At 45.7% G+C, this 15,703-nt stretch overlaps 1 protein-coding gene across 2 annotated transcripts in view; it reads right to left on the bottom strand.

The window, feature by feature from the left end:
• Positions 1-15,703, bottom strand: part of cdc27 (cell division cycle 27) — a 172,382-nt gene that overhangs the window by 70,176 nt on the left and 86,503 nt on the right. For both annotated transcript variants that reach the window (XR_005458146.1, XM_038778643.1), the window contains exon 12: positions 9,832-10,040. Coding sequence is in view for 1 of the 2 variants with exons in the window: in XM_038778643.1 (XP_038634571.1) it covers positions 9,832-10,040 (209 nt within the window). In the remaining variant the exon portion in view is untranslated. The remainder of the gene's footprint in view (positions 1-9,831; positions 10,041-15,703) is intronic.

Below are 15,703 nucleotides of genomic sequence, written 5' to 3'. Positions count from 1 at the left end.
GGTGATTGGAGGAAGGTATAGGGGAGATGTCAGAGGTTAGGTTCTTTACACAGAGTGGTGGGTGTGTGGAATGCACTGCCAGCAGAGGTGGTGGAGTCAGAGTCATTAGGGACATTTAAGCGACTCTTAGACATGCACATGGACAGCAGTGAATTGAAGGGTGTAGGTTAGGTTAATCTTAGATTAGGGTAAATGGTCAGCACAACATCGTGGGCTGAAGGGCCTGTACTGTGCTGTACTGTCCTATGTTACTTCGTGTCATAGACCATTTAAACAATGGTTGGCCAAAAGGACATTGTTCCAAGTATAGAAACATACAAGCTGAACTAACAGTTTTTGTTGGATTGTTACTTCAACTACATCGCGTAGTGATTCCTATGTCACTTAGACCCATGATTCTGAGACAAATGCACGAAGGTCGCCTTGGCATTGAAAAATGCAAGAGAAGAGCAAGACAAACTGTCTATTGGCCTGGTATCAACGGAGACATTACAAATACTCGTGTGAAACATGTCAAAAATTCCAACCTGCACAATGCAAAGAAAACCTTCTACCGCATGCATTGGAGAAAACTCCATGGTCCAAAGTAGGAATTGATTTATTTCATTTTAATGGTCGTGATTACATGTTAATCAGAGACTACTTTTCAAATTATGCTGAATTCATCAAATTGTCAGACTAGACTTCCAGATCTGTTATCAAGGCTACCAAAGAAATATTTGCAAGACATGGTATCCCGAACACTGTCATGTCTGATAACGGACCGTGTTTTGATAGTAATGAATGGACTTAATTCACCAAAGAATATAATTTTGCTCACATCACATCAAGTCTGCACTATCCACAAACAAATGGGAAAGTTGAGAAAGGGGTGTGCATAAGGAAGCAACTTCTACACAAATCCTTTGATTCTCATGCGAACATGAACCTTGCTTTACTCAACTACAGAGGAACTCTGCTTGCCACGGGTTTGTCACCAGCTCAATTGATGAACGGAGTTAAGGACTACTCTTCCATCCATTAGACTACCTGATCCAGATCATCTACCCGTAATTAAAAATATGCAACATCAACAAGAGATGCAACAACAATACTGCAATCAACATGCAACTGCACTGGAAACACTGAATTCAGGAGATCAAGTCAGGATTCAAATTCCTGATGGAGGTTGGCCTGCTATTGCGGAAGTAATTCGTCAAGCAGCACCACGCTCCTGTAGCATTCAAACGAATGAAGATTCAATTGTTCGGCGTAATCAATGAGCACTTTTGAAAATTAAACCATCTAACAAGATTTTTCCAGATCTACAACTGCGTGAAAGTCTCTTTCACAATATGACGACATCTTCTAAGGTTATTGAAGATTCACAGAAGACGTTAAAAACTTCTGACACTCATCTTCGTGGTTTACGATTGACCACGAATAGAAGATAGCAGGACAGACTCGATTTGTGAAATCATACCTGTTGGACTATTTAATTATTCATTTTTTTCACTCATGTTAAATTCATATACATATCATGTGTGGTGTACCGATATTATAAATCTTTTCCTTTTGATGATATAAATGTCAGAAAAAAAGGGAGATGCAATGATATGTGTATATAGTCAGGTTAGTGAAGGGTTAATAATTATATCACTGTGTAAATCAAACACTAGAGGGCGTTACTACCTCTCTATTTCAGACAGCCTCTCAGGGAATTCTAGTAATAGTATAAGGAGAAGCATGGTGAAAGCACAAGCTCAAGTTTAGAGTAGATAGAGATAGCACGAGGTTAGATCATAAGTGTAGTTAGTGACTAGATTTAATATTGAGTACTGTAAGACAGATTCAATATCATTTAATTATTATCTGTTGCTCAGTAGAGTGTTCGAACTTCATTTAATTAGTGTAATAATAAATTTGTTTTGTTTCCATCTTTTGATTGGTATATTCTTCGTCAACAGTACATCAAGTTGAGTGCAGCACGGTGGCACAGTGGTTGGCATTGCTGCCTCGTGGCGCTGAGATCCCAGATTCGATCCCACCTCTGGGTCACTATCCGTGTGGAGTTTGCACATTCTCCCCGTGTTTGCGTGGGTTTCGCCCACACAACCCAAAGATGTTCAGGTTAGGTGGATTGGCCACGCTAAATTACCCCTTTAATGGGGAAAAATGAATTGGCTACACTAAATTTATTTTTAAAAATCACTACATCGAGTCATTCTGAAAGAAAGGAAAGAAAATACAACATATTACCAAACATGGTAATATAACAGTCCCCCATCGAGGTGAGCTGGTCCCCCAACAGTAGTGGCCTGGAATGCACTGCCAAATGAGGTGGTTGAGGCAGATACATTAGCGACCTTTAAGACTTGACAAGATGGACACATGAACAGACAGGGTATAGAAGGATACAGACGATTGATCTAGATAGGACACGTGATCGACGCAGCTTGGAAGGCCAAAAGACCTGTTCCTGTGCTGCATTGTTGTTGTTTATCCATTATACACTACTTTCTGGAATCAGTAGGAATGGTCATAATACTGGGAATGCACCAGGCAACATCCGAGTCAGTGTTTTATCTCTGAAGCATCAATATTTTTCCTATATTGTGGACCTGATATAGCACACAATCCTCCAAAAAAAAAGAGCTGAAGCTTTCCTACAAAACCTAAGAGTTCATATTCTGAACTTCAAATAAATATACATATAGCCTTATCAACCAGAGGCGCTGCCGTTAACATCCAATGAAGTCTCTGCTCTCCCTCCACATCCAATGACAAAACAATTGCTGCAGTTTAATTGAGGTAAAATATATCACCTCACACTTGCTGACAGTGCATTTGGTCTGCCATTCTTTAAACCCATTGTCCCGTCTTGACAATGCTCTTTTGGACTGCTGGTGGCGGCATGTAGAGGACAAGTCACATATAGAGGGATTGCTCCCGCGTGAGATGAATTTTTAAGCAGTTTGAAGTCCCGGGGTAATTTTTGGAGGATTGAATAGGGAAAAATAATAAGTCGCTAAAGGATGTGAAAAGGGCTGCGAGGAGCATCAGAAAAAAGTGAGGAAACAAGGGTTTGCCGTCGAGTGAGAGGGCCAGCAAAAGTGCTGGCAAGATGGCAGATGCCGGACCGCATGGTAGGGCTGCACTGCTTACAGTGGAAAAATATGACTAAGGTGATGGCTGTGGAACTGGAGAAGCAGTTTGCGAAGCACATGGAGGCCTGGAGGAAGGAGATGGTGGTTGCACTGAAATCATTGGAGCAGGCAATCGCCCCGGCGAGGGTAGCTGTGGCAAAGGTATCGGCTGAGGTGAGAAAATGAAGGAAGTGGAGGAGGCCGTGCCGCAGCACAGCGATCAGTTCACCTCGATGAGGGACGAGTTGCGGAGGGTGGTGGAGGCCAACAGAGGACTTCGAGCAAAGCTCGAAGATTTGGAGAACCGCAAGGCGGCACAATCTGAGAATTGTGGGCTTGCCCGAAGGGGCAGAGGGCCCGAGGTCAACAGAAGTATTTCACGAAGATGCTGGCGGAGTTGATGAGGGAGGGTGAGGACACCTCCCGGTATGAACTGGACCGAGCTCATCGGTTGTTAAGGCCGAAATCCAAAGTGAATGAGCCACCGAGAGCAGTAATTATCTCATTCCATAAACACCACGTGAAGGAGAGGGTATTAAGCTAGGTGAAGCAAAAGCGGGAGGTGCAGTGGGCTGGTGCTGGAGTTCGGACATATCAAGACTTGACAGTGGAGTTGGCGAAGAGACGAGCGGCGTTTGGCTGGATTCAGGCGACACTGTACGGCAAGGGGGTGCAATTTGGTATGGTGTACCTGGCGAAGCTGAGGGGACACCAAGGATTTTTATTTCAAAACAGTGGAGATGGCGGAGGCGTTTGTGAAGGCAGAAGACTTGGGACAGTAGTGAGGAGTGGAGCTGGAAGAAAGGTTGTGGACTGTGATTGGGGAGCTGGAAAATGTATAAAGGTTATAACTTTCTTTTTCATTGACCTGTGTTGTAACTTACTTGACTTCACATTGTTATAGAGTTTAAGTTATTGTTTGGTATGATTGGCATTCTTTGTTGTGACGGTTGTATGTTACATTATTAAATTGTATGGGCGGGATTGTTTTTTCTTTTTTCTCTGGGGCTGGGTGGGAGGCACCCGCACCAGCTAACTAAAATCGGCTCGTGAACGGACATGAGATGGGAGGGGGGCTGCGGTCATTGGAGCCTGGTTAGCAGGTTACGATAGGCCTACAAGGCAAGCAGGGGAGGGGGGAATCAATACTGCGCAAGGTTTTTTCGAGAGGAAGTACGACGGGGATTCTGTGAGGGGGGTAGGGGGTTCAATGTTAATCATTGTTAATGGTTCTTGATAGAGGCGGGTCAGGCCCATGGGGTAGGGCCCGGTGGTATGATGATGGTTGGCAAGGGATAGTTAGGATAGTAACGTGGAACATGAGGAGGTTGGGAGGTCCAGTCAAGAGGTCAAGGGTGCTTGTGTATCTCAAAAGCTTGAAGGCCAATGTAGCAATGCTGCAGGAGACTCTCATGAGGGTGAAGGGTCAGGTGAGACTTAAAAAGGGCTGGGTTAGCCAGTTGTTTCACTCCGGATTTGACGAAAGGACTCGAGGGGTAGCGGCAATGGTCAGTAAAAGGGTACGGCTCCAGATGGAGAAGGTAGTTGCAGATCAGGGGGGTAGATATGTGATTGTGACAGGAGGGGAGGCTACTGGCGCTGATATGTGTATGTGGTCTCAATTGGGACGATGTGGGATTCGCAAAGAAGGTGTGTGGGGGCCATCCGCAACTTGGGACTCACACAAACTGATATTTTGTGGGGGGGGGGGGGGGTGGAGGGTGGAAACTGGAACCTGATGCAGGAGCCAAGATTGGAAGGTCACGGCCTGGCTCTTTGGCCCCGTCGGGGGGCGGGGTTGGGCTAAATTGTGGAAATGGGAGGGGTAGACCCTTGGAGGTTTCTGCACCCAAGGGAGTGGGAGCATTCGTTTTTCTCAGCGGTCCACAAGGTATGCTCGCAAATCGACTTTTTTGTGGTGGGGAATGCTCTGCTGGCTGGTGTGAAGGGGCTGGAGTACTCGGCAATTGCAATATCAGATCATGCCCTACATTGGGTGGATATGGTACTGGAGAAGGGGGTAGTACAGAGGCTGAGGTGGAAATTAGATGTTGGACTGTTGGGGGACCGATGGTTCTGTGACAAAATTGAAATAGTAATTGAGGAATATGTAAGTTTCAACTGCACGGGGGAGATGATGAAGGCGGTTGTGTGGGAAGTTTTAAAGGCGATGATGAGGGGTAAGGTGATCTCGTTTAAGGCTAGGGTGGACAAAGAACAGAGTTTGGAGCGTCACAGCATAATAGATGAGATATTGGAGGTAGATAGGCGTTATGCAGAAGATGGGGTCCCAGTAAAGTTGGAAAAGAAGAAGGAACTACAGGCGAGCTTTGACCGACTATCTACCAGGAAGGCGGTGCACCAACTGAGACGAGCAAGGGGTTCAGTGTATGAGCATGGAGAGAAGGCGGGTCAGCGGAGGGAGGCAAGGGAAATTGTTCTGGTGCGGGACAGGGCAGGGAAGTTGGTGGTGGCTCTGGATCAGATTAACAAGGTCTTTAAGGAATTCTAGGAGAGGTTGTACAGGTCAGAAACACCTAGGGGAAGATCAGGAGGGGGACTACATGGGTACATGGGTGACTGGGTGTTTCCTGATTCCTTCTTGTTTATGTTAACATGTGGGCTATTGTTTGGGGGTTTGGTGGGAGGTTTGATGGGATTGTTGTTGTTGATAATGGGATTGACAATGTATTCGTTACTGTTTATTGTTCGTTGGTGGGTGTAAATTTGGAAGAAAATGTGAAAAAGGAGAATAAAAATATTTTTTAAAAACAGTGCTCATTCACACTCGCCTTTGGTCTTCTAAACATTTAACTAGATTAGTTGGGTGTACAAAATTGAACAACATTCTCTCTCTAAGTCTATATTCATTGAATTACACTCTGAAGAGTGGCTCTCTAACTAAATATTATGGGACAGTACATTTCTCTCAACTCTTGATTTCACTTAGAACGTTTTCTTTAAATCCAGGGTGCTACTCTTCCCTAATTTTCTCCAGTAACATCAAGGGATCTGACCGAAATCATTGTTTTCAGTCCCAATTATCAAATCTGTGCTCAAGCCACTGACTCCATCCCTCTCAATGGCAATTGTTTGAGACTAAAACAACTCTGGCTTACCCAAACAACCTATAATTTATAAAAGCAGCTGAAAATTGCTGACCTTTGGGAAGGATAGTATAGATGGTCAGGAAAAATGTGACAGATTAATCAGCCAAAATCTAAAACAGTGCAGGTTCAGAGATTAACTGTGAACTCCTCGTCCCCATTTTAGCTGGTATCATTCATCATTTTACCTTCATGTATTTTTCCGCTCTCTTTTTAAAACTGCTGGCATCAACCTCTCCTTAAAAACAAACACTTGATCCTGCAGCCCTTGTAAACCGCTGCCCCATTTCCAAATTCCAAAGTTTATGAAAGCACTGTCACCTCCCAAAGCTTTTTTCTTATTTATTCATTCATAAGTTGTGGATGTCGCTGGCAAGGCCATTATTTACTGGCCATGCTTAATTGCCCTTGAGATGGTGATAGTGAGCTGCCTTCTTGAACCGCTGTAGTCCCTGTGTAAGTACAACCACAGTGCCATAGAGCTTCAGGATTTTGACCCAGCGACAGTAAAGGAACGCTGATATATTTCCAAGTCAGGATGGTGTGTGGCTGGGGGGGGACGACACCTTGCAGGTGGTGATGCTCCCATGTATCTGCTGCCCTTGTCCTTCTCAGCGGTAGAGATCATAAGTTTGGAAGGTGCTGTTTCAGGATCTTTGGTGAGTTACTGCAGTGCATCTTGCAGATAGCAAACACGGCTGCCACATTGCCTGAGTAGTGGAGGGGCTGATTGATTGGAATGATGATCAAGCACACTCAGGATGGTGTCACGTTTCGCGTGTTGATGGAGCAGTGCTCATCCAGGCAAGTGGCGAGTATTCGATCATACTCCTAACATGTGCGTTGTAGATGGTGGACAGGCTTGGATGAGATGAGTTACTCTCTCAGAATTCCCAGCCTCTGACTGTTTAGCCATTTATATGGTTAGTCCAGTTCAATTTCAGGTTAATGGTAACCCCCAGGATGTTGATAATGCGGGGAATTCAGCGATGGCAATGCCATCGAATGTCAAGGGGAATTAGTGGATCCTCTCTTGTTGCAATGGTCATTGCCTGATACTTCGTGGCACAAATGCTACTTGCTATTTATCAGCTCAAGCCAGAATTTTATCCAGATCTTGCTGTATCTGGACATGGTCTGCTTGATGAAATGTTGGGATCATTATAACATTAAGAAACCGTCTAATATTGGACGTCAGGTGCCTGCCCTTCACAACTCCCGTCTGATCCTCACCTATTACCTCCGGGACACAGTCCTCTATTCTGGTGGCCAAGAACTTTGTCAGTAATTTAGCATCTACATTTGAAAATGAAATTGGTCTGTCCGATCCACAGCTCTCTGGGTCCTCATCTCGCTTCAGGATGAGAGAGATTGATGCCTATGATAGCGTTGGGGGAGCACTCCCAACTCCTTAGATTTATTGAAAGCCTTAACTAACAGCGGTCCCACTAGCCCTGACAAGTTTTTATAAAATTCCACTGGGAATCCGTCAGGTCCTGGGGCCTTATCGGATTGCATTGCCCCCAATCCGTCTATCGCTTCACCGAGCCCAATTGGCCCCCTAAGACTTCCACCAGCTCTTCATCTACCTTCGGGAACTCTAGCCTCTCCAGGAATTGGTTCATTCCCTCCTCCTCCTCGCGCCGCACTCCCCTCCCCCCCCCCCCAACCAAGTTATTGATTACATATTTGCGCCATAAATAAGACTGCCTACATCTTCCATGTCACCCCCAACTTTACCACAGTCTCAGTTAATTAGTGCCTGAAAATCATTCATGTTTTGATTCTCTCCAGGCTTAACTTCTCCAATGTATTCCTGGCTGGCCACCCACATTCCACCGTTCGTAAACTTGTTAACCAAAACTCTGCTGCCCTTGACCAAACTCACACCAAGTCCTGTTCACCTCCCTCCTGGTCAAGCGAGATCTTTATTTTAAAATTCTCGTGGTTTCTCACTCTCTCCAGCCACGTCTCTGATCTCCAGCCCAATTCTCGGAGATACCAACACATTTATAATTCTAATCCCTTACCTTTCCTTAATATCGATTTCCTCTGAGGTGCTACTTCTTAAGAGCAACCTCCGATAAGCTTTTGGTCATCTGACCTCATATCTCCTTATTCAGTTCCGTGTCATTTTGTTATCATGTTCCTGTGAATTGCCTTGGGACAATTTACTCAGATTGTTTTTGGAAGGATTTCAAACAGACGTAAATCTCTGGCCCCTAGATATAGACCCCTCTACGTACAGGAAAAGTATCTATTTAACACATCTATGCCTCTCATAATTTTGTACAGCTCAATCAGGTCCCCCTTCAGCCTTCTCTGCTCCAAGAAAACCAACCCCTCTTCAAAGGGGTCGCTCTTAAAAGCTGAAATGCCCCAGCCAAGGCAAATCCTGATGAATCTCCTCTGCCGCTTGCTGGTGTAATCACATCCTTTCTGTAGTGTGGTTACCAGAACTGCACATTGAACTCTAGCTGTGGTCTGATTCATCAGTTGAGCGGAGACAGTATGTGGTAGTCAGCAGGTGGTTTTCTTGCCCATGTTTAAACTGGGTGTCATGAAACTTCATAGGGTCCAGAGGTGATATTGAGGACTCCCAGGGCAACTCCCTCTCTACTGTGTACCCTGCGCCGCCACCTCCTCTGGGTAGCACAGTGGTGCTGGGATGGCAATGGTGCCATAATCAGTATGATTATGTCAGGGTGTAAGACAGTTCTCCCAATTTTGGCACAAGCTCCCAGGTGTCAGTAAGAAGGCTGTCGTTTCCAGTGCCTAGGACAAGTGGTCTGTCCGGTTTCAGTAGTGGTTGGACACAACCGAGTGGCTTGCTAAGCCATTTTAGAGTATTTAAAAGAGTCAAACACATTGCTGTGGATCTGGAGTCACATGTAGGCCAGACCAGTTAAGGGCGGCAGATTTCCTTCCTTCAAGGACATTAGGTGGGTTTTTACAACAATTCACAATGGTTTCATGGTCAACATTAGACTTTTAATTCCAGATGTTGGATTTGAACCAGGGCACGACCCTCGTCCAGTGACAATACCACTGCCTGACTGGTCAACACTGAATTGTATTTTTATTATATGAAATTCTGCCTAAATAAACAGCCTTATTAAACACTGATTTTAATAGCAAGCTCATCTGATCTGTCTTGCTCTGAAATAATTTTAGGTTGTCAAACTAAATAGCATTTAAACAAGTTTCAAACGAGTGTAAAAGCCATTTACTGGCATTTGTGGGGGAAAAACATGTTGTATCTCATGATACAAGACACAATGGGTCAAATGGTCTCAATGCCACGAATATGCTTCACTAAAATTAAGCATTAAATTTGACACCAGCACATCATCATGTGTTTCCAACACAATGCAATGCACTCAGTTTTAACATTTAGATCTGATGGCAGTTACTCAAACCTGACTCTGCATTCAGCACAGGTTACCAGTTCATTAGGCGGAGACTTGAATGTCCCACCAAAAGCAAGTCTTGCTTCCTCTTGTTCACAAAGGCAACATTACCAACACCAGTTGAATTTCATAGCTGCCGAACTATGACTTCACAAAAATCACTCCAAAACATGAACAAGCTTTGCTTACCAGGCATTATAGTGTTGCGAGTTTACATGGATTGCATTTCTGAAACAGGCCAAAGCTTTGTCCAGCTCTTCCGTTAATACAAACTCGTGACCAAGGAGAGTGTATGCATAAGCAAAGTTTGGATCCACTTGAATGGCTCTCTGAAAGAACTTGATTGCGATATCGTGCTCTCGCTGCAAGCTGAAGCAGTTCCCTGCAGCACACCAAGCCTGTTTGAGGAAAATAACAATTCAGCACAACTGCATAGGCAGCATCCATTCCACACACAATGTGCTTCCAACCACAAGTGCAGGGCATGAAGATTTCTGAGAGCAGAAGAATAGTTTTAAGAAACAAACTAATCTGGCTCGTATATGTTAGTCTATAGTATACAATAAACCTGACAAATCTCACACACCTGGCACTGATAAGTTTTCCCATTTAGGGCCATGTCTAAACACATTCTGAATAGCCAAGCAAACCTGTTAAGCAAAGTCAACTGTCTGACAAAGGGTCATTTTATCATATCTCAATTACAAAATGATCAGTCTAGATTCCGAGCATCTGTGGGATTGACATACTGGTGTCAGATTTGGAGACGGTATTAAATAGTGACCTCTACGACTGTTTTCACCTCAATTGACCTCATAAGAATGCATTAGTCAGTGATGGATAACAATAGAGTGCACAAAAGATAAAAAGAACAATTGAGACAGATAAAGAAAGAGTAAAAGAGGAAAGAACTCTAGACAAGCTTTGACTGACTATCTACCAGGAAGGCAGTACGCCAATTGAGGCGAGCAAGGGGGGCAGTTTACGAGCATGGGATGTTCAGCTCTGTAGGGAGGCTGCGGCAAGTGAAATTGTCCACGTGTGGGAGAGGGCAGGGAAGTTGGTGGTAGATCCAGATCAGATTAACAAGGTCTTTAAGGAATTCCGAGAGGTTGTTCAGGTCAGAGCCACCTGGGGGAGGACGGGAGATGCAGGAATTTCTAGATGGGTTAGAGTACCTGAGGTTAGGGGTAGGGGACAGGGCTACATTAGAGATGCGATAGTGTAGCAGGAGATAAAAGATGCAATTGGGAGGATGCAGTCGGGGACGGTGGCAGGGCCGGATGGTTTTCGGTGGAATATTATAAAGAATTCAAAAATAAGCTGGTACCAGGGATGTTTGAGGAGGCAATAGGGAAGTCGGTTACCACAAAATTTGGGGCCGGTATCGATTTCCCTGTTACTCAAGAAAGATAAGTATCTGACGGAGTGTGGGTCGTATAGGCCCATATCACTTTTAAACATGGACGCAAAGATATTGGCGAAGGTACTGGCAAGTAGGCTGGAGGAGTGCCTCCCAAAGGTGATAGGTGAAGATCAGATGGGGTTTGTGAGAGGGAGGCAGCTCTTTTCGAACAGTAGGAGGATATTGAACGCAGTTATGGCACCGGCGGACGGGAAGGAAACAGAGGTGGCTGCGACATTGGACGCCGAGAAAGCACTTGACCGGGTAGAATGGGGGTAATTGATGGCAGTTCTAGTGCAGTTTGGAAATGGACCCAGATTTGTGGGCTGGGTATAAGGAGCCGAGGGCCAGTGTCCGCACAAATAACATCAGCTCAGAATACTTTCCTCTCCACCATGGGGCTAGGCAGGGATGTCCCTGCTGTTTGCACTTGTGATTGAGCCATTGGCCATTGCATTAAGATGTTTGGGGATATGGAAAGGGATAGTACGCGGGAGGCGGGGGGATAGAGTCTAGGATGTCCTTATATGCCGATGACTTGTTATTATACGTGTCGGAACCAAGTGTGTCAATAGGGGGAATACTGGAGCTGCTTTGGATGTTTGGGTCTTTCTCAGGGTACAAATTAAATCCAGACAAGAGTGAGTATTTTGTGGTGTCTCGGCCAGGGGTGGGGGCAGGGGTGGCGGGGTTGCCATTGCGTCAGGCAAGGACTCACTTGAAATGAAATGAAAAAGTGAAAATTGCTTATTGCCACAAGTAGGCTTCATTGAAGTTACTGCGAAAAGCCCCTAGTCGCCACATTCCGGCGCCTGTTCAGGAAGGCTGGAGTGGGAATTGAACCCACGCTGCTGGTCTTGTTCTGCATTACAAGCCAGCTGTCTTATAGCCCACTGGCTTGTAATGCAGAACAAGACCAGCAGCACTTTAGATACCTGGGGGTGCAGGTTGCTCGAGATGGGGGGTGGGTGGGGTGCTGCCGCGATTCCTGTTTATTTTTCAATGCCTGCCGATTTTCCTGCCAACAGCATTTTTTTTTTTTAAAAAGAGAGGTTGAAGGGATGATTACCTCGTTCATATGGGGAGGGAAGTTGGCCTTAATTAAAAAGGTGATACTACAGAGAGGAAGGTAGGCAGAGAGTTTGGGTCTTTCGAACCCGATGTATTATTACTGGGCGGCGAATGCGGAGAAGGTACGGAGCTGGGTCAGAATGGAGGAGAGTTTGGGTAGGGGGTTGGGATTGAAGGCGCTAGCGACAGCACCACTCCAGACAGCCCCGTGGAGATACTCAGAGAGTCCGATAGTAATAGCTTCGTTGAGAATTTGGAGGCAGATTCGACAGCACTTCGGGTTGGGGGCAGGGTCAAGGGAAATGCCGATTCGTGGGAGCCAGGGAAGTGGGATGGAAATTTTCGGAGATGGTAGGAGAAAGGAATTAGGACACGAAAAGATTTGTTTCTTGGGGTCGTTTTGCGGGACTGAAAGATCTGGGAGCAAAGTATGGGCTGGAGCAGGAGGAAATATTTAGATACACGCAGGTTCGAGATTTTGCCAGAAAGGAGATACAGAGTTTCCCAGTAGAGCCGGCTTCCAGATTGCTGAAGAACGCGCTGACGACCGGGGGACTGGAGAAGGGGGTTGTATCGGTGGTTTACAGGGCTATTTTGGAGGAGGAGAAGGTGACGCTAGAAGGGATTAAGGCAAAGTGGGAGGAAGAGTTGGGAGAGAGTAGAATAGTACAGCACAGAACAGGCCCTTCGGCCCTCGATGTTGTGCCGAGCAATGATCACCCTACTCAAACTCACGTATCCATCCTATACTCGTAACCCAACAACTCCCCCTTAACCTTACTTTTTAGGACACTACGGGCAATTTAGCAATCCCCCCATTAACCTTACACTACGGGCAATTTAGCATGGCCAATCCACCTAACCCGCACATCTTTGGACTGTGGGAGGAAACCGGAGCACCCGGAGGAAACCCACGCACACACGGGGAGGACGTGCAGACTCCACACAGACAGTGACCCAGCCGGGAATCGAACCTGGGACCCTGGAGCTGTGAAGCATTGATGCTAACCACCATGCTACCGTGAGGCCTAACGGTATGGAGGAGGGGTTCTGGTGTGAGGTGCCCCGGAGGGTGAACGCCTCCACCTCATTTGCAAGGTTGGGGCTGATACAGTTGAAGGTGGTGTGTAGAGCGCATCTTGCAAGGGAAGGATGAGCCAGCTCTTTGAGGGGGTAGAAGATGTATGTGAACATTGCCGGGGTCCTGTTGAAAGCTGGAGGATTACTGGAAGGAGGTGTTTAGGGTAATCTCTAAAGTGGTGCACGTGAAACTCGACCCAGGCCCTCGGGAGGCCATATTCAGGGTGTCGGACCAGCCGGAGTTGGAAACGGGCGCGGAGGCAGATGTTGTAGCCTTTGCCTCGTTGATCGTCCAAAGGCGGGTCCTGTTAGGGTGGAGATCAATCTCTCCACCCTGTGGCCTGGCGTGGCTGGGGGACCTGCTTGAAAAGGTCAAATTTGAACTGAGGGGAAGGATGGAGGTGTTCTACAATTCATGGGCGTTACTCGTTATGCACTTTCGAGAATTGGATCACATCGAACCCGTTGGGGGCTGGGAGGGTGCTGTGTGTTAATGGTGACTATGGGTGATTCTAGATTTCTTTTTGTCATTTGTTTCTGTTAATATGCGGGCTAATGTTTGGGAGTTTGGTGGGAGGATCAGATAATTGTTATTGATATGGGGATTGACATTACATTCGTTACTGATTATTGTTGGGTGTTAATTTGGTAGAAAATGTGAAAAAGGAGAATAAAAAAAAGATAAAGAACCAGTTTTGGTTATGAACATAGGAGGGACTGGAGGCAAAATCTGATCTAAAGTTGCATGTTCATGAGTGCGAGTAGTTCAGATACCAGGTGTGGACTGGAGTAAATTGATACGGTTGGAAAGAATAAATGAAAAAGGGAAAAAATAAAACGTGTGGACTTGATTTGTTCTCAAAAAATTTCAACAGGTCAAGTTGGAATACTGGCTCTGCACCTCAAAAGCCAAAAGTTTCATTATTTTCCAATACACCAACTCATCTGAAATGAATTGACAGGTCGATAAATTAAATTAAAGGATTTTTCCCATTAGAGTGCTTGATTGCTATAGTCTCAATTTAGAGACTAATCTGGAAACTGTGGCAAAACTTTCTGTAAACCAGGTTCGCAACAGATGAAGAGCGAAGTAAACTAGAACCACTCGACAATCCTGAATTCTCATCAGTAAATCAATAGGGGGTGTTTAGCACAGGGCTAAATCGCTGGCTTTGAAAGCAGACCAAGGCAGGCCAACAGCACGGTTCGATTCCCATAACAGCCTCCCCGAACAGGTGCCGGAATGTGGCGACTAGGGGCTTTTCACAGTAACTTCATTCAAAGTTGTGACAACTTGTGACAATAAGCGATTTTAATTTCATTTCATTTCAATAGGTGGAATAAGGGACAGAGGTCAAAAGAGATTTAAGGTGAAAACTGGACAAGAAAACTGGCTTAAGGTGGTGGGAAAATATAAAAACATTGAAAAGGTTTCTAACATGTGAATCTGTGATGTATTTGAAGCAATCCGGTGATTCAGGAAAACAGTGAACATAAGAACTAGGCCATCTGGCCCTTCGAGCCGGCTCCGCCATTAATGAGGTCATTGCTGATCTTTTGTGGACTCGGCTCCATTTTCCCGCCCGAACATCATTCCTTTATTCTTAAAAAAACTATCTAGCTTTATCTTGAAAACATTCGATGAAGGAGCCTTAACTGCTTCTCTGGGCAGGGACTTCCATAGATTCACAACCCTTTGGGTGAAGAAGTTCCTCCTAAACTCAGTCCTAAATCTACTTCCCCTTATTTTGAAGCTATCCCCCCCCCCAAAGTTCAGCTTTCACCCGCCAGTGGAAACAACCTGCCCGCATCTATCCTATCTATTCCCTTCATAATTTTCTATGTTTCTATAAGATCCCCCTTCATCCGTCTAAATTCCAACAAGTACAGTCCCAGTCAACCTCTGGGATTAACCTAGTGAATCTCCTCTGCACACCCTCCAGCGCCAGTACGTCCTTTCTCCGGTAACATAGATACATAGAACAGTACAGCACAGAACAGGCCCTTCGGCCCTCAATGTTGTGCCGAGCCATGATCACCCTACTCAAACCCACGTATCCACCCTATACCCGTAACCCAACAACCCCCCCTTAACCTTACTTTTATTAGGACACTACGGGCAATTTAGCATGGCCAATCCACCTAACCCGCACATCTTTGGACTGTGGGAGGAAACCGGAGCACCCGGAGGAAACCCACGCACACAGGGGGAGGACGTGCAGACTCCACACAGACAGTGACCCAGCCGGGAATCGAACCTGGGACCCTGGAGCTGTGAAGCATTTATGCTAACCACCATGCTACCCTGCTGCCCCTTATCATTACGGAGGTAGTGATGGGCAAGCTAATGGGGCTAAAGGTAGACAAGTCTCCTGGCCCTGATGGAATGCATCCCAGTGTACTAAAAGAGATGGCTAGGGAAATTGAAAATGCAACCGTGATAATTTACCAAAATTTACTAGACTCTCGGTAAGGGGTAAGGAGACCAAAACTCAACACAATACT

This window comes from Scyliorhinus canicula, chromosome 19, assembly GCF_902713615.1.
Source record: "Scyliorhinus canicula chromosome 19, sScyCan1.1, whole genome shotgun sequence".
Taxonomy (NCBI): Eukaryota; Metazoa; Chordata; class Chondrichthyes; order Carcharhiniformes; family Scyliorhinidae; genus Scyliorhinus; species Scyliorhinus canicula.
Note: the sequence above shows the minus strand (reverse complement) of the source record. Positions and strands in the feature narration are given on the sequence as shown.